At 42.4% G+C, this 19,247-nt stretch overlaps 1 protein-coding gene across 13 annotated transcripts in view; it reads left to right on the forward strand.

Moving 5' to 3' along the window:
• Window positions 1-17,064, forward strand: part of LOC100655953 (zinc finger protein OZF-like) — a 30,548-nt gene extending 13,484 nt beyond the window's left edge. For 8 of the 13 annotated variants that reach the window (XM_023558579.2, XM_064290282.1, XM_064290285.1 and 5 more), the window contains 5 exons: window positions 696-947; window positions 7,360-7,600; window positions 9,521-9,647; window positions 11,148-11,298; window positions 12,289-17,064. In XM_023558579.2, coding sequence (XP_023414347.2) covers window positions 7,574-7,600; window positions 9,521-9,647; window positions 11,148-11,298; window positions 12,289-13,501 — 1,518 coding nt within the window. In that variant the 5' untranslated portion in view covers window positions 696-947; window positions 7,360-7,573 and the 3' untranslated portion in view covers window positions 13,502-17,064. The other 5 variants (XM_064290283.1, XM_064290291.1, XM_064290292.1 and 2 more) reach the window with 5 other exon arrangements.
• The last annotated feature ends 2,183 nt before the right edge of the window (window positions 17,065-19,247 follow it).

The following is a 19,247-nucleotide window of genomic DNA, read 5'->3' on the forward strand; positions in this document are numbered from 1 at the left end:
GTGATGTTCTGATTAGTTGGTTGGCCGATCATTTTAAGGTTGAAAGAGAATGTGTTCAGGAATTCGCCCAGATTTCTGGAAAGAGTGGCCAGAGAGTAAAAATAGAAAATAAAAAACCTAAAAAGCTCAAGGGGAAGAAAGAAATGTTAGTTGCAAAATCTACAGGAAAAACACTGATAGCATATTACCATGCTATAAATGAAATGAAGTTAAAAAAGCACAGCAGAAGAGTTTCAACTGTATGTAATTAAAAACCAGTGACGCATGATGAGGTCATTGACTTGAACTTGAAAAATATGTTCTCCCTGAAAATTCACCCATGTTGGTATCAAATAAAAATACAAGGTTGTTCTACAAAGGTGAGCCCTTAACCTCATAGGTGAACCCCCAACCTAAGCCTTGGAGCCCTGGTTTCCTGGGGGAAGCTAGGCTCACGAGCTCCGGCCTGGATGCATCTTGTGGTTAGGGTGAGGAAATCCCTCCTTCTGTGACGTTGCCAGGGGAGAGGCCTGTGGGGCTGCATGAAGAATGCAGGTGTATACGGTGGAGGCTGGAGCAGGTTCAGTCTTAAATGCAAATGCCCTCAGAGAGGAGCTTGGCCTTGAGCCTGGGGGGACTCTGCCCAGGGAAGGAAGTGAAGGCCAAGAACATGTCACTCTCTCCTTACTCAACACTGTCTCCTTCTTCCATTTCAGGTCCCAGGTGTGATGCAGGGAGAGATGATCCATTCTAGGCAGCTGGGGACTAAGGACAACCATCTTATACATCCACACAATCACAAGTAAGGATTTAACTGCTCTGACTGGCTGTGTAGACCAAACATCATTCATCTGCCTGCAGACTGCCTAGTGTGGCCCTGCTTCAACTCCCGTCCCTCTTCCTGAAGTGGCTTCTTGGGCTTAAAGAGCATGTTCACTTAGATTTCCAGAAGCTGGAGCCAGAAAATGGTGAGTACTACAGAGAATTGGGGTATTGTTACTTATAAGGGGTGAGGCTGGATATGAATTTTTGGGGGACTGTGTGCTCCAGGCCCTGAGGTTCCTCAGTGAGGTAAAGAGGTGGCAGAGGAAGCCGAGGGACTGAGCCCTAAAAGGGATCCTGAGCCCCTGCTCCACTGTCACTGGGCCCTTCTACCCATACGTGGATTTTCAAGCTTAGGATGCCTGGGGTCACCTTCCTTGTGTGGTGAGGTGGCATCATGGGGCCTTAACAACACCGCCCTGGGCCTTGGTTTTCTGTGTTGAATGACAGAGCTTCTGACCATAGTCTGAAGCTGGAGCAGCTCTGGTTGAGGAGCCCCAGGTCCTTCAAAGCCATCCTTGTCTTATCCCTGCAAACGGTGTGCTTGGGTTCCCGCAGGAACTTGGAGCCTTTTCTGCACAGTTCTAAAACTACAGCTCCACCTCTCTCGCGGTGTGATGTGGTAGAAAATGGGGGATAGTTAGTAGCGGAAGGCCCTGACTGTTAGTGGGGTCCTGGGTGGGGCTTGGTCCTCTCATGAATTCACCAGTGAAATGAGGCAGCAGACAGTTCACCTGTGTAGGGTCTCCAGATCTGTCCTTTTTGAGGGATGCTTTTTCCTTGAGGCTTTCAGGTATGTGGGAAGCATGTTTCCCCAGTCTAAGTCTTTGTCCCCCAACCATCTCCCACCCGTCTTATAGAGCTGGCGGTGACTCCCTGTAATTTTCAACTCTTCTCCACAGTCTTGAATGGGAATCTGAAATAAAAGTGTTCTTTTTTGCTAGACAAGCTGAACACGTGCGAGGTGTATTTAACTTCTTGCATTTACAGTCTCCATTGGAAGCAAATTTCTAGATCAGTTTGTGTTTCTACTGAGAATTTTTTAATTTCATGGATATAAACTTCTCAAATACAGAGGAATGCCTATTTTAACTGAGGTAGGAGTAAAAATTCAAAAGTAAAACATGTTATTTTTCCTACTTAATTACATGAAGAGTAGCTTGGAACTTACACTTGCTTTTTAATTAACAAATTTTCCTGGAGTTGTTATCACAACTTAAATCAAAATTCTCTTCAAACCCCATAACACTGCATGTGGTTGATCTCTGTCGTTTTGACCGTATCACCCCGAACAGACGCTTGGGTTGTGTCCAATATTTTGCGTTTAGAAAGCGTGCTCCAGTGAATATAAATGTAAATTTCTAAGATCCAGGTGTCAAAAGTTTAGACATATAAGCCCTTTTGAATTAAGACAAGTTAAATCAAAATGAAGGGGTTTTTCACATGACTTTGTGAAATTATTATGTGAAAATTATATTTCTTTCATGTTTTAAGCCATTGCTTTAAGCTTTTATGGTCAGCTATATCATAAACAAGCGGTACATGAACTGTTCATGCGTAGTTTAAGTAGTAAGAATCAAAGTCCCTGATGAGGAATAGCCCTTGTCAGCTTTCATGGCCTACCATGTGTCCCATCCTAATCTCATTTACTTCCTGCTTGGAGATTATTGCTGTCTGCGTCTGAGAAGTTTATTATTATTATAATTGTTATGGCTGTTATTATAGCTTTGACACCCAAGTCTTTTTTTTTTTTTAATTACAATTTATTGGTTTGCACAGCAGTTGAGGTTCCCATTCAACAATTCTACACAAATTGTTCAGTGACGTCGGTTACATTCTTCACAATTCATGAACGTTCTTAATACTTCTGTCTGGGTGTTCCCTTTCCATTAATCTAGTTTCCCTGCCCCCTTACATTCTTATCTTTGTTTTAAGATAATTGTTGACCCTTTGGTCTCACATAGATGATTTTTTTAGTGGAGCACAGTATTCACAGGTGATATTCTTCATTTTGTGAGCCAATCTATTAATTAGCTAAACGGTGACCTCAAGGGCTAGTTTTGGTTTAATATTTAAAGAGTATCACAGGGCAGCAGTCTTGGGGAGTCCTCCAGTTTCAACTAGTCCAGTAAGTCTGTTTTTGTTTTGTTTTGTTTTTTAGGAATTTGAGATTCTGTTCCACATTTTTCTCCCATTCTGTCTGGGTCCATCTATTTGGTCCTGATCAGAATGGTTGGTAGGAGTAGCCAGGCACCATCTCATCTAGTTCTTCTAGTCTCAGGGTAGATGAGGCCATGGTTAGTCCTGTAGACTAGTTTCTTCTTTGAGTCTTCGGTTTCCTTCTTCCTCTTTTGCTCCAGACGAGTAGAGACCAGTAGTTATATGTTAGATGGCCATTCACATCTAATATTTGGTCAGGTATCACTGAGCAAACTAGGATGTAAAACACAGACCCTATGAACTGTATATATTATGCCAATTGGCCAAGATGTCCCACAACACTATGGTCCTAATCCTTCAAACCCAGGAAACGAATCCCATGGGGTATTTGGTTATATCTAAGAAGTATCAGTAAATGTGACACTCAAGTCTTAATCCATTGTCTACATTGGTTAGTTTTGCCTCTTTTGAGCTTTCTGTAAATTTAATTATAACTGTGTCTGGGTTCTTCCGTGACTTGTTGTCCTCAGGATGCTTTTGAGTTTCATGCATGTTGGTGTCTGGAGTTCTAGTCTACTCACGTTGCTGTGTACGCATGCTACCATTGTATGAATGGGCCAGAGTTGACCTACCCATTGCAGAGCTTACGGAGTTAGGCAGTTCAGGTGTAACTTTTGCTCTTGTAAATGTTGCTGCTCTTATCCTCTTCCTTCTCTTTCCAAACCCCAAGTGCTCTTGCTCAGTCACTCTCTAGTGAGGGGTGATCACTAAGTTGCAGATCCTGGCCAAATTCTAATTGACTCCAAGAGCTGATGCATCTGGCAAACTTTCCCTCCCACACAGTATGCATATATGTTTTATTTGTTCCACCTGCTTATGTAATAAAGTCATTTTTATTCTTGTAATCAGTGCATAAAGCAATATATTACTTTGATTTTATCGTTCAAGTCCCTCACACTACTCCATTACTGAAAAGGCTGTGCATATTTTCCCACTGTTAATTTATATCTCTGTGACTTTTTAGGTCTTCTTTATAAACTTTGGGAAATTTTTCCTTAGTAAGTAACTCATCTTCTCACTCATTTTTGCTGCTTTTTGATAAATTGTTGTGAATGTTAATATAGTTGAATTTGTCAGTCTTTTCTCTTATATCTTAATCAAGTTTTTTTTCTCTATTCTGACCATCTGCTTATAACTTCTGAAAGTATAATTTTACATTCTCATAATTAAAGCTGATCTACCTACAATTTGATTTTTGCATATGGAGTACAAAGGAATAAACAACAACAAAAACCAGACCCACTGCTGTTGAGTCAGTTCTAACTCATAGCAACTTTATAGGACAGAGTAGAACTGCCCCATAAAATTTCCTAGGCTGTAGTCTTTATGGAAACAGACTGCCACACCTTTCTCCTATGAGATGGCTAGTGAGTTCAAACCACTATTCCAATTAGACAATTATTTGATAAAAAACAAACCTTTTGCCTTCTACTTGATTCTGACTAATGGCAATCCCTTGTGTTTCAGAGTAGAACTGCATTCCACAAGATTTTCAATGGCTGATTTTTTAGAATTAAATCGCCAGACCTTTCTTCCAAGGCCCCTGTACCTTGCCTTCAACCTCCAACCTTTTGCTTAGTAGCTGAGCCTTTAATCGTGTACACAACCCAGGCACTTCAGTTAGTTGATTCTACCCCACACAGTGAAGTGTGAGTGTTTTCTGTCACTGCCCTTCAGTACTTGCTGGGTCATGAATCAACTTTCCATAGAGATTAATGGGCCTTTTCTGGGCTGTTTGTTTTTTTCTGTTGATCTGTTATATATTCCTATAATGATACTATGGGAACCTTGGTGGCATAGTGGTTAAGAGCTACAGCTGCTAACCAAAAGCTCAGCAGTTCAAATCCACCAGGCACTCCTTGGAAACCCTATGGGGCAGTTCTCCTCTGTCCTACAAGGTCACTATGAGTCAGAATCAACTCAATGGCAACAGATTTGGTTTGGATTTTTTGGTATAATGATACTACACTGCCTAATATAGCTCCATTTATGAAATAAATATATATGAATACAATTTTATATGTGATATGTGCAGACAAGCCCATGCCTTATTCCTTAGAATGTCTTGGCTATTTGTGGACATTTGTGATTACATATGTTTTTGAAGAACTTTTTGTGAAGTTCAAAAAAATAAAATTCATTGGAATTTTATGGAAGTGCATTGGAAATAATGATCTGTTTGCGTAGAACAGTTGTCTAAGGGCATGCACTATCTTTTCATTTATCTCAGTCTATTTGGATGTCATTTAATAATGTTTTTTAATTTCCTCATTAGGATGTCATATTAATTACACTCTTTTTTGATACCTTTTATCCTTATTAAAAAAAATTTTTTTAATTTCTCAACTGCTTGGTGCTAGTATATATAAAATATTTAAAATAAACCTTACCTTGTTATTTATTTTGTAATCTGAGGACTCTTAGTCTTACAATCATTTGTACCATCTTTGGGGGTTCTACATATGCAATTATTTCATCTAAAAATATAGATGGGGGTTTTTTTTTTTTTAAATCTTTAACATTCTTCTTTACTTCTTTTTTTTGATATGTATCGGCTACAATCTCTAGGATAACGTTGAATAGGAATGGAATAATGGCTATCCTTGTTTTGTACCTGCTTTTACTGGAGAAGTGTTGACAGTTTCAGTACATAAATAATGTCTTTGATGTACATTTTTTGTGTATGCCCCTTTTCATCATTTCTTATCTGATTATGGCCATAACCTTCTAACATAGCTCCCAGCTTTTATACTTGCCCCCCTGCACAGGTTCTTTAAATTCTTTAAGAGTTGTCATTTTCTGTCTCTGATAAAAGGCATAAAATTACTCTATACTTCACTCAGATGGGAAGCTGGGTCTTTTCAGAAGCCAGCACGTCCCCCAAAATGTTATACCCACTGGCTCCAGTCACCTGTCCAGACTCCTGTACTGTTACTTTCCAGCATCTCACTCTGCTCGGGTCATGCTGGGGTTTGGGTCTCCCTAAAACAGCTGGGCACGCTCCCACCTGCTGGCTTGTGCTCTGACGTTTCCTCCTCCTGGAACAGTCTCTTCTCAGCTATCCCTTGGGAAATTCCTTCATATCTTTCACATCTTAGCTTAGATCTTTCTTTTCAATGAATTCAGTTGATTAGACTCTTGAGGTTTCAGGGCAAACTACCCAGCAAAAACCCAGTGCAAACTACTACCCCCAAAACTGGAAAGACCCTGTTCCTGGGCTTCTGCTCTGGAATGACTCTCTGCGTCTGCCCATGTGTCCCTCCAGTTTTGGGGGCAGTCGTTTGCCCTGTGACCTCAATACTGTGAGTCCAGTATGTTCAACTTTTTTCTTAATGGGGGGAGTAATGACTTCCAAGCTCTTTACATACCAGACCAAAACCTGAAAGTCTTCGTCTGTGTTTTGTATTTGTGCTGTTGTCTGTTTTCTTTTACATCTTGATAGTATTTATTTATGCTGCTTTTATTTCTCCATTGCCCCAATTTGCATGTCTACCCTTTGCTAATGACCTTTCCATTTTCCGAATAACCAGTGTACCTTCCCTTTCCCAGCCGTGAAGGCCAGTGGCGCCCTTTACTCCTGTGCCTCTACGCTGGAAGTTGTTGAAGTTGATGAGCACCCGAAACGTGTATGAGTGTTTGCAAAATCACCACAGAGCGCTTCCAAGTTTATAGAATTCAAAGTGCAGTTTTTTTCTGCCTCACCAAGCCAGGTTTCACTAGCCAGTGTTCCCTAAAAGGAGGATCTTGCTTTTCCCTGGACTAGCTCACCAAAGATAAATGCGCTCGTGTTAACTGCGTGTCCTGCCGGTGCTGTAGTTTTCACACAGCGTACCACCACACGACATCACGCGGTCATTGTTAGTTGCAGTGGCGTCAGTTCACACTCATAGCGACCCCACGTGTGCAGCGTAGAACTGCTCCATAGGGTTTGCAAGGCTGTGACCTCTCAGGGCAGATAGCCAGGTCTGTCTTCCAAGGAACCTCTGGGTGGCTTTGAACCGCCTGCCTTTTGGGCTGGGAGTCAAGCGCTTACTACTTACGCCACCCAGGGAACTTGACGGTATATTTTGTTTATTTACTGTCCACACCCAAAGAAGTTATGATCCATGTGCATCTGGATATTTCTGTTTTGTTCAGTGCTGTGTCTGCTTTGCCCAAGTGAAGTAGGCTCTGTGTCAGTATTACCTTTATCAGTTTTAATAAATGAAAGAGTCAGATGGAAGGGTCTGAAGGGAAGCAGTCTTGTCAGAGACACGGGGCTCTGCCAGGAGGAGGAGCTCCAGGTTGTCTGAATTGAATAGAATGTTTCCTTTGTCTCCTGTCCATACCGCCCAGCAGGCTCTAGGGCATCCATGTAACCGGGAATGAACAGCCAGAGGAACAAGCACACGGTAGGCATATGTGACCGGGAACGAACAGCCAGAGGAACAAGCACACGGTAGGCATATGTGACCGGGAATGAACAGCCAGAGGAACAAGCACACGGTAGGCATATGTGACCGGGAACGAACAGCCAGAGGAACACGCACACGGTAGGCATATGTGACCGGGAATGAACAGCCAGAGGAACAAGCACACGGTAGGCATATGAATAGAAATGTGGTGGTCAGGAGTTTAGTTATAGGCACGTTGACCTACATTCTGACCCTGACTCAGCAATACACCATCTGGGCAATATTGAGCAGGTGATTGATTGATTGTAACTTTCCTTGGCTATAACCTGTTTGAAGCAATATCTGCTTAGGAGAAGCATGAGGAATAAAGGAACTATTGTGTTGAAAGCTTTTTGCAGATCCCTTAAAATATAGTTGCTCAATAAACGAAACAATTTTTCATGAATATATCGTAGGACTGGCTTTAGAACATGTGACCTGGCCCACTGCAGTGGAGAATTTTGAATGTGGCACTGGATGAGAGTTCACTGTGACACTATTGTACCAGGATTGATGAGGGATGACCTTGGCAGCTCACCTGACCCCACAGCCTATCAGTTCTACAGCTGCTTGGCAGTTCAGTAACATTGTAGCCTCAGGAGTACAGTGTAGCAGTGTTTTGTCTCCTCACTACTTGTGGGAGCCCAAGGGTTGATGCTGTTTCACAGAGGCCGGTCCTGCAGCCCAGACGATGCCAGTGGTTAGGGTTCAGGTGGCCATGCTTGTGTGCCTTCCGGGGCTGCAGATGTGGGAAAATTCTGGAGTGGCGCTTCCGTCCACAGGTTGGTGTAGGTCTGTTTCCTAGGATGCATGAGCAGTTTAACAGCTAAATCCCCTACACGTCAGTGAAAACCAAAAAACCAAACCCACTGCCATCGAGTCGAATCCGATTCATAGTGACCCTGTAGAACAGAGTAAAACTGCCCCATAGAGTTTCCAAGGAGCGCCTGGCGGATTCGAACTGCCAACCTCTTGGTTAGCAGCCAAAGCACTTAACCACTATGCCACCAGGGTTTCCGGGCATCTGTGAACTTACTAGGAAATGTGAATCTTAACCTCTTATTCAAGGTCAGCAAACACAAGGGCATGCTTTTCTGGTTCTTCAGAGACCCGGCTTTTTGTCGTCTTACAACATTAGCGCATGTGTTTGTGTGGGTGTCTGGGTGTCTGTTTGTGGAGAGGATCAGTCACAAATAATTGCTGTATAGTAGCTTCATGTCTCAAAGTTTGAAAATTGTGATGATACCTAGATTCTTTTCTTTCCTGTCTCCACTTGAGCTTTGTTTACCTCTTCAGTACCCTTGCCCGGCTCCATGAAGGGCCAGAGTGCACGACAGAGCAGTTGGCAGAGCTATTGAAAAGTAGATGAGAGACATGGAAAAGTTCATAGTTCCCCAAGATAACATTCTCTTTTCAGCAGGTGGACATGTCAGCTCTTGATCACTTGGATCACCTGGAATTCTTTCTTTAAGAAAATACTACACGCTCAGGGCCTTGGGTTGCCGGTTTGTTTGTGCAGGCCCCTGGGCCTCCCGTGGCTGGAGAAGGGCAGAAGGAAAAATTGCCAGTCCTGCAGTGTTTCCCAGTTGTTAACATCTCATCCTGCTTTCACACCGTGCTTCATGTTTTGTTAAATATCCTGCTGGGCCCTGTGCAAGGAGGCGAACTTTTTTTTTTTTCCCACAAGGAAGAGATGATCTGAATGTGGAAATATGTCTTTCATTGTAGAGCATTTCTCTAATTTGTGCTATTGTTCTGACGGTTCTAAACCGTAAAGCTAGAGAGGAATGAGACTGGAGCTGGTCACAGTCAGACTGTGGAGAGAGGTTCATTGTACTGGGAGTGTTGTTAAGTCTGTAAGTCAAGATGCAGTCCTTAAGGAAGTGAATGTAGACAGTGAAGGGATGAGCCTGAGGGCCAAACCCTAGAGTAAACCTGAGTAGAACAGAGCCCTGTGTCAAATCCCCATGAAATCTCAGTTCCCAGGACTGTCAGCCTCACCCTTCTTTCACACTTCTTTGGAGTACGTGGTACCTTGCTGAACCAGAATGTGTGGGATGTTTTAGGATTCAGTGGCTGTCAAGGATGTGACTGTGGACTTTACCGGGGAAGAGTGGGCATTGCTGGATCTTTCTCAGAGGAAACTCTACAGAGACGTGATGATGGAAACCTTCAGAAACCTGGCCTCAGTAGGTAGGGATGGCTTCGTTTTTTTTTTTTTCATTTATTTATTCTTCAGTGACCAAATATGTTGTCATGAATTGAATTGTGTCCCCCAAAAAGATGTGTCAGCTTGGTTAGGCCATGATTCCCAGTATTGTGTGGTTGACCTCCATTTTGTGATATAATTTTCCTGTATGTTGTAAATCCTAACCTTTGCCTGTGGTTCATGAGGGAAGATTGGATTATGTTGAAGAGGATAGGGTGGGATGTAACACCCTTGCTCAGGTCAATCCCTGATCCAATGTGAAGAAAGTTTCCCTGGGGTGTGGCCTGTACCACCTTTTATCTTATAAGAGGTAAAAGGAAAGGGAAGCAAGCAGAGAGTAGGGAGCCTCATACAACCAAGAAAGCAGTGCTGGGAGCAGAGTATGTCCTTCGGACCCAGGGTTCCTGTGAGGAGGAGCTCCTAGTCCAGGCGAAGATCGGTAACAAGGACCTTCCTCCAGAGCTGACAGAGAAAGCCTTCCCCTGGAGCTGATGCCCTGAATTTGGACTTGAATACTAGACTGTGAGAGAATAAATTTCTCTTTGTTAAAGCCATCCACTTGTGGTATTTCTGTTATAGCAGCACTAGATAACTAAGACGTATGTCATACTCATTGATATTATTCCAGTATGCAGGCTGAGGTATGAGAATACATTGTTAAATAAAATAAGTATGGTTATTTGCTCTCTGGAACATGCATATCCTGGCTTCCCCATGAATACTAAGCTCTGTGTATTAAGTTGACTTCTCATTTCAATTGTGGCTGAAAGCCTTAAGGCTCTTTAAATGTTGTAAGCATGAGGGTTGACTTCAGGGTTTCTTTTTTGCACAGAGAGAATATATGTGGTCTGGGACCTTGTAGAGTCTTACTGTGTTTATTACAAGTTTGACGTGATTATTTTGCTACAAATAAATGCATGCCTGCCCATCTCCAGAGACCCTGAGGACCCAAGTATTGGGCCAGTGTCAGGGAGCTGTTCATTGCTCTTCCCTGTCTTCCCTCATGATATGCCTTTCTCCATGAGCACCATGTCAGCTAGCACTCATCCAGGACCACTGGGTCAAGGGGCACTAGGAGGCAAAAATCCTTTGAAGGACCAGGCCAGCATGGAGGGAATGTGATTTGAATAAATTAGTTCGAAAAAGTCTCTTTTGGTTTGAGTATGTACTTCACAGAACCTGAGCTTACTTTTCTGACTTTCATCAACCCTAACACACCTGTATTCTTGGAGAAAGACTGTCCCCTTGTCCTCTTTTAATGTTCCCTGTTCATTGTGTCCAATACCTCTCTACTTTGCTCTTCTAATTACACCCTCTCAATCTTCATGGAGGTATTTCCTAAGTAAATTGGTTTTTGACCATTGCCAAGTACTGAAACAGCAAAATATGTTAGTCTTTCTTTTCTCACAGCTACTTTTTCCCTCTGAGTAATTTCATTCCTTTTTGTTTCATATGGTGAATCTCTCCTTAAATCATTGGATCAGTTTCTCGAAACCTTAATGATGGAGAAAAGCTATCCATTGAAAATACAATAAAACGATTCATGAAAAATGACACTTGGTCCTCAGTGGTGGGAGAAATCCACAAATTGCATGGCATCGAAGATCAGGATAACAACCAGAAAACACATGTGAGGTGAGCGTCATTCACTTGAGAGACAGCAGTGCTTCAGGAGAGAGTCTTAAGAAAGTATCATGGCATTAAAATATTTACATGTATAAGGAGCCCAGGTGACACTGCTAACCAAAAGTTTGGTAATTCATACTTACCCAGTGGTTCTTCGGGAGAAATATCCGGCAATCTGCTTCTATAATAATTACAGCCAAGAAAACCCTATGCAGCAGTTCTACCCTGTCACATGGGGTCGCTATCAGCTGGAATCGATTCAGCAGCACCTAACAGCACACATCAAAACCAAACCAAACCCATTGCCGTCGAGTTGATTCCAACTCATAGCTACCCTGTAGGACAGAGTAGAACTGCCCCATGGGGTTTCCAAGGAGTGCCTGGTAGATTCAAACTGGCAACCTTTTGGTTAGCAGCCATAGCACTTAGCCGCTACAGGGTTTCCTGTACACACGTATATGCGTGTGTATATGTATATGTGTATGTGTATGTGTATGTATATGTATATATAAACCCATTGCCCTTGAGTTGATTCCAACTCATGGGCAACCCTATAGGACAGAGTAGAACTGCGCCATAGGATTTCTAAGGCTATAATCTTCACTGAAGCAGACTCCCACATCTTTCTCCCGCAGAGCCACTGGTGGGTTCAAACCACGAACCTTTAGGTTCTAGTAGAGTGCAAACCTTTTGTGCCATCCAGGGCGTCTTCTACATGTAAAAGACCAGCTCTAATATGTGTTCACAGGACTTCAGTGGTACAATATTTTCATAAATGCGAGTCAGACATTAAATACAGGAAACATATTTCACTTGTATACAATTATCAAAGAGATTTGTACTTCAGAAACAATGAAAATAATGGTAGCATCTCTGCCAGCTGATTTAATCTATGAAACATGGGACAATTCAGGGCAAAAAAATACGTGTTTACTGTTTATAGTAATGATGAAATGGTAACAAATTTATATCCAACTGCATGTTGCCTGTTTTTAACAGAAGGCATATGGTAGAGAGCCTCTGTGAAAGTAATGAAGACAATCAGTGTGGACAGACCTTCAGCCGGATTCCAAATCTTTCTGTGCTCAGAAGAACTCCTGTGAAAGCATATCCTTCTGAATGCCTTGAGTGTGGAGAATCCTTGATGGATCATTCATCACTTAAGCTTCATGTCATATCTCTCTCTGGATGCAGTGCCTCTCAGTGTAAGGAATGTGGAGAAGCCTGCAGGTGTCCCTCTTACCTCAGCACTCCTGTGAGAACTCTTCTTACTGAAGAGAAACTCTATGAATGTAAGGAATGTGGGAAGGCCTTTTGTCAGTCCTCAAACCTCACTACACATATAAGAATTCACAGTGGAGAGAGGCCTTATGAATGTAAGGAATGTGGGAAAGCCTTTAGTCAGTCCTCAAACCTCATTAAACATATGAGAACTCACAGTGGAGAGAAGCCTTATGAATGTAAGGAATGTGGCAAAGCCTTTCGTCATTCCTCAAACCTCACTAGACATATGAGAACTCACAGTGGAGAGAAGCCTTATAAATGTAATATACATGGGAAAACCTTTCATAAGTCCTCAAACCTCACTATACACATGAGCATTTACAGGGGAGAGAGGCCTTATGAATGTAAGGAGTGTGGGAAAGCCTTTCATGAGTCCTCAGACCTCACTATACATATGAGAATTCACAGTGGAGAGAGACCTCATGAATGTAAGGAATGTGGCAAAGGCTTTAGTCGATCCTCACACCTCACTTCACATATAAAGAGTCACAGTGGAGAGAGGCCTTATGGATGTAAGGAGTGCGGGAAAGCCTTTAGTCGGTTGGCAAGCCTTACTACGCATATAAGAAGTCACAGTGGAGAGAAGCCTTATAAATGTAAGGAATGTGGGAAAGCCTTTCATAAGTCCTCGAACCTCACTATACATATGAGCATTCACAGTGGAGAGAGGCCTTATAAATGTAAAGAATGTGGGAAAGCTTTTAGTCAGTCCTCAAACCTCACTAAACATATGAGAACTCACAGTGGAGAGAAGCCTTATGAATGTAAGGAATGTGGCAAAGCCTTTCGTAAGTCCTCAAACCTCACTATACATATGAGAATTCACAGTGGAGAGAGACCGTATGAATGTAAAGAATGCGGCAAAGCTTTTAATCGGTCCTCACACCTCACTAGACATATGAGAACTCATAGTGGCAAGAGGCCTTAAGTAAGGAATGTGGGAAAACCTATACTCAGTCTTGGTGCTTACTGAACATAAATACCCTCACACTGGGAGAGACTTTATGAATGTAAGGAATGTGGGAGAACATTTCATTCATTTCTCACTGAATACAAAAGAAATCACCCTGGGGAGAAACACTTTGGATATACTGAATGTGGGAAATCTTTTTGTGAATCCTCAAACCTCACTAAACCAAAAAACCAAACCCAGTGCTGTTGAGTTGATTCTGACTCGTAGTGACCCTATGGGACAGAGCAGAACTGCCCCATAGGGTTTCCAAGGAGCAGCTGGTGGATTTGAACTACCAACCTTTTGGTTAGCAGCCATAGCTCTTAACCACTGTGCCACCAGAGCTCCCAAACCTCCCTAACTTATAAAAATTCACAGTGGATAGAGGGTTTATAATGTAAGGAATTTTGGCCACATATATACATTATTATGATGAAGAACAAATGGGTAGTTGCAGACTTTCACTTCCCCCTTTAAGCATGCACCTCCTACAAATAAGGCCAGTTTCCTACAAAAAAAAAAAAAAAAAAAAAAAACCCCAGCTCTTCATTGTTCCACACAACAAATGAGAATTTCTCCAGTTTTTCATAAAGTATCTATTATAAAAACCAAACCCATTGCCATCGAGTCGATTACCAACTCATAGTGACCCTATAGGACAGAGTAGAACTGCCCCATAGAGTTGCCAAGGAGTGCCTGGTAGATTCAAACTGCCAACCTTTTGGTTGGCAGCTGTAGCAGTTAACCACTATGCCACTAGGGTTTCCATTATAGCTGTTAGGTTTTTTGAAGCTAAGATCCAAACGTGATCTCCACATTGCCTTTTAATTTTTAGATCTGTTTAATCTGTCTTATACAGAACATTCTCTTGCTTGTCTTGTAAATTGTTAATATGTTCAGCATTCTGATAGAATAAAACCTGTGAAAGTCAGAGAACTGTCAGAGAAGGAAAACTCACTGGGTGTTTATGAGGTAGGATTCTTAATAGAGAGCTACAGAAAAGCGATAAGCACCCTGTCAAAGGCGGAAAACATTCAAGACCCAGAAAAACAGGCCATCCCGTCAAGTTCTAGCTCTCACAGGTTTCAGTGTATTCATTTTAACATAATTCTTTTAATTAGTCTTCTGTATTTTTTGTAAGGTAGATGTTGAGTCTAGCACGGTTCTGTCTAACACAAATGTAATGAGTGTCAAAGATGTAATCTAAAAAATTTTAGTAGTCATATTAGAAAATTTAAAATGTATAAATGTGAAATTTTTAATGAAAAATCTTATTTAACTCAGTATAACCAGTTTTTGTCAATGTAAAAACTGTAAATGAAATTAACAGCTAATCTATATAAATTTATTTATGAGATATTTTACATTTCCTTTCTTTTGTACTCAGTCTCCCAGTATCCAGAAGCAGCCCATCTTGTACATTTTACTGTTGAAAAAGTAGACTCACAATCCAAGGTTACTCCGAACATGCTTTTCCAATAATTGAATCAAGTTTATTGTTATATTTAAATTAAAAAACACCCAGTGCATTAATTAAAGTTAATTCAGTTTTTTAGTTGTACTAGCCACATAGGTTGTTGACACAACCCTATCAGTGTTTGAATGCAAGGTAAGTCCCTGGATCGCTTTGTGCTTTCCGCTTGGAGACCTGGAATCAACCATTTCTCCCCAAGCCTCTGGTTCCTTTCAAAAATGAGAATCTGTGCAATACATGGGCTCAAAACTTGAGTCAATTTTGTCTTGGCCTTTCAGCGAATGTCTAAAATACGTATTTTCTTACATCATAAATTCATACTCATACTCCCAATACAAATTTAAGATTGTATTGTTTTTGTTGTTTGGTGCCTTTGAGTTGGTTCCGACTCATAGTGACCCTGAGTACAACATCCTCATAATCATTGTTATGCTTGACCCCATTGTTGCAGCCACTGTGTCAATCCATCTCTTTGAGGATCTTCTTTTTCGCGGACCGTCTACCAAGCATGATGTCCTTCTCCAGGGACTGTTTCCTCCTAATAACATGTCTAAAGTGTGTGACACGAAGTCTCACCATCCTTGCTTCTAAGGAGCATTTTGGCTGTACTTCCTCCAAGACAGATTTGTTTATTCTTCTGATGGTCCATGGTATATTCAATATTCCTGATCAACAGCATAATTTAAAGGCATCAATTCTCCTTCAGTCTTCCTTATTCATTTGCCCAGCTTTCACATGCATATGAAGCGACTGAAAATACCATGGCTTGGGTCAGGTGCACCTTAGTCCTTAAAATGACATCTTTACTTTTTAACACTTTAAAGAGGTCTTTTGCAGCAGATTTGCCCAATGCAATGCATCTTTTTATTTCTTGAGTGCTGCTTCCATGGGCATTGATCCAAGTAAAATGAAATTCTTGACAACTTCACTATTTTTTTCTGTTTATCTTGATGTTGCTTATTGGTCCAGTTGTGAGGATTTTTGTTCTCTTTATGTTGAGGTGTAATCCACACTGAAGGCTGTGGTCTTTGATCTTCATCAGTAAGTGCTTCAAGTCCTCTTCACTTCCAGCAAGCAAGGTTCTGTCATCTGCGTATCACAGGTTGTTAATGAGTCTTCCTCCAGTTCTGATGCCCTGTTCTTCATATAGTCTAGCTTCTCCGATTATTTGCTCAGGATACAGATTGAATAAATCAAGGTCTATAATTAAAAAAAAAAGAAATCCATGACTGCCATAAGTCATTGAAAAGACATCAAGGTCTAACTTGAAACTTAACAATGCAAGTGTATGTTTCAAGGTCCCTTCCTATGACCAGGGGTCCCTAGGTGGTGCACACGGTTAAGTGCTGGGCTACTAACCTAAAAATTGGAAGTTCAAGTTCATCCAAAAGTGCCCCAGAAAAAAGGCCTGGTGATCTAAAAGGTAACAGCCATGAAAATCCCACAGCGCACAGGTCTACTCAGCACTCATGGGGTCATCATGAGTTGGAATTCACTCTAGGGAAACTGGTTTGGTTTTTGGCTTTTCTTATTGCCACCTCAGGTTCTGTAATTTATTAATCCAATCTATCTGTAATTTTTTTTTTTTTATCTGTAATTACCCCTGTAGATCATCTGAAAGAACCTGAGAAATATCACGTCTTTATTCCCACTCCAAGCGCTGCATCTTCTCATGAAAAGGTTTTGGGAGTGCCCCGATCTCAAGCCTAGACCGCCCACTAATGGCCCCCCTTTATTCTCTGTCTTGGGAAGAAGTGGACCCTCTGTCCCTCTAGGTGTGGGCCCAGGCTGCTTCTCCATCCTGGGCCGGGTCCCTGGAGCCAAGTAGTGGGGTCAGGGATAAGCCAGCCCTCAGCAGGAAGGACATAGGCCCCCTTGGTGGCCAAGGTGTGGATGGTCTGGGCAGCAGTGTGCAGCAGCCCCCAGATATGGGTGATCCCCAGGTCAGCAGGGCCTGTGCCTACTGGGCCTGCATCTGGGCCCTGTCCTGGCAGATGGCCTTGGACAGAGCCCACAGGGAGGTCACCAGGCTTCTCCAAAGTGGTGGCAGCTGGTCTCCTGGGGACCAGGTTCAGGGCTGCTTGCTGTGCCCGGGACACCCCTCAAGTGTCCCTGGTGGTGGGCACCATGGGCCTCGCCAGAATCAGGGCCCTTTTCTTTCTTTCTGAAAAAAAAGGGAAGGAAGCAGGTGGGTGAGAGACTGGACCAGGGCCCAAGGGCCCCACCTTCCCGGGACCCCACCCATCTCCTCCTCTCTCCATGCCCCCTTAGCTTCTTGCATGAGGTAAGGTCACACCCATCCTCATCCCCAGATGCTCCCTGGATCTGGCTATCCCTGCTCATGTTTTGAGTGAGTTACGGACTTACCTGCCTGTCCCCCTCTGGGCAAAAAAGCAAGATCCTACCTGCCCTATGGTGGCAGCTGTCCCTGGAACTGATTTCAGACAGGACTTTTCTACATCTGAGCTGGGCTCTGAATTTGCGGATAGAGAGTTTGGGTGACCCCCACCACCCAGACACCCCACAGCCCGGGGTCTGCAAATCCCTGGTTTCTAATGATCTCCCCACTCCCACCATACCTAGGAGACTGAGTTAACCCATCCTCTGTCCCTCCTCACTGTGGAGGAGTCTCACTTGATTGGGCACTGTGGCTGTTTCCGGCTTTGAGGTTGGTTTCCTGGGAATTCTCCTCCTCATCCTCAGCTCTGATCTTGGAAAAAAGAAGTTTAGGAAACTGACCACCCCCAAGGCACAAACAACCCCTCAGTTCATCTCTGATCATATTTGTAGATCATTCTTCAACCAGGCTTTTTAGACAGTGTCCTGGAGGTATAAAGTTCCAAGGGATCATTGCCCATGGTTCTCAAAGTCCCCTGGGGGCTATAAGCCATTTATCATCCGCTTTCCCAAAACAGGAGTCCCTGGCTGGTACAAATGCTTATGCAATCAACTACCAACCAAAGGTTGGCAGTTTGAACCAACCCAGAGACACCTTGGAAAAAAAGTCCTGGCGATCAGCTTCCTAAAAGGTCAGAGCTTTGAAACCCTATGGAGCACAGTTCTACCCTACACATGTAAAAACCCACTGAATCCACTGTTGTCGAGTCAATTCTGACTCATAGCAACCCTATAGGACAGGGTTGAACCACCCCATAGGGTTTCTGAGGAGCACCTGGTGGATTTGAACTGCTGACCTTTTGGTTAACAGCTGTAGCTCTTAACTACTATGCCACCAGGGTTTCCACTCAACACATGTAGGGTCACTGTAAAAAATGTGTGTATCAGTTTGGCTGGGCCACGATTCCTGGTATTGTGTGATTTTCCTGTATGTTGTAAATCCTGCCTCTATGATGTTAATGAGGGAGAATGGGCAGCAGTTGTGTTAGTGAGACAGGACTCAATCTACAAGATTGGACTGTATCTTGAGGCAATCTCTTGAGAAACGAGCAGAAAGACAGGGGGACCTCATACCACCAAGAAATCAGTGCCGAGAGCAGAGCACATCCTTTGGACCCAGGGTCCCTGTGCAGAGAAGCTCCTAGTCTGGGGGAAGATTGATGAGAAGGCTGACAGAGAAAGAAAGCCTTCCCCTGGAGCTGACACCCTGAATTTGGACTTTTAGCCTACCTTACTGTGAGAAAATAAACTTTTCTTTATTAAAGCCATCCACTTGTGGTATTTCTGTTTATGACTGAGTAATATTCCATTGTATGTGTACATACATATTTCTCAGTCATAAATAGAAATGAAGTTCTGATGCATGCCACAACATGGATCAAACTTGAAAACACTATGCTGAGTAAAAATCAGTCTCAAAAGGACAAATACTGTATGATCTCACTTACATGAAATAAACAAATATATAGAAACCAAAGATTATTAGTGGTTACCAGGGGTGGGAGGGAAGGAGAAGGGGAGTTTTCCTTAGGAGAATTGAGTTTATGTTAATAATGGTGGAATAATTTGGAAAAGGATGGGGGGAATGTTTTCACAATATGAAGAATATAATCAGTGTCACTGAATTATACATGTAGAAATGTCAAATATATTTTTGCCACAATAAAAGAAACATTCAACTCCTAGGCAAAACTGATAGCTCAGGTTATAATACCTACAAAAATACTTATCTTCCAAAATATCTTCCCAAAACTATACAGATAATACGGCATCTAGAAAAGAATGTTGGCCAGTACAATTAAACCAGAAAAGAAAAAATAAAACTTATGTAGATGAGAGAAACAAAACTAT

Source organism: Loxodonta africana, chromosome 8 (genome assembly GCF_030014295.1).
Source record: "Loxodonta africana isolate mLoxAfr1 chromosome 8, mLoxAfr1.hap2, whole genome shotgun sequence".
NCBI classification, from domain to species: Eukaryota; Metazoa; Chordata; class Mammalia; order Proboscidea; family Elephantidae; genus Loxodonta; species Loxodonta africana.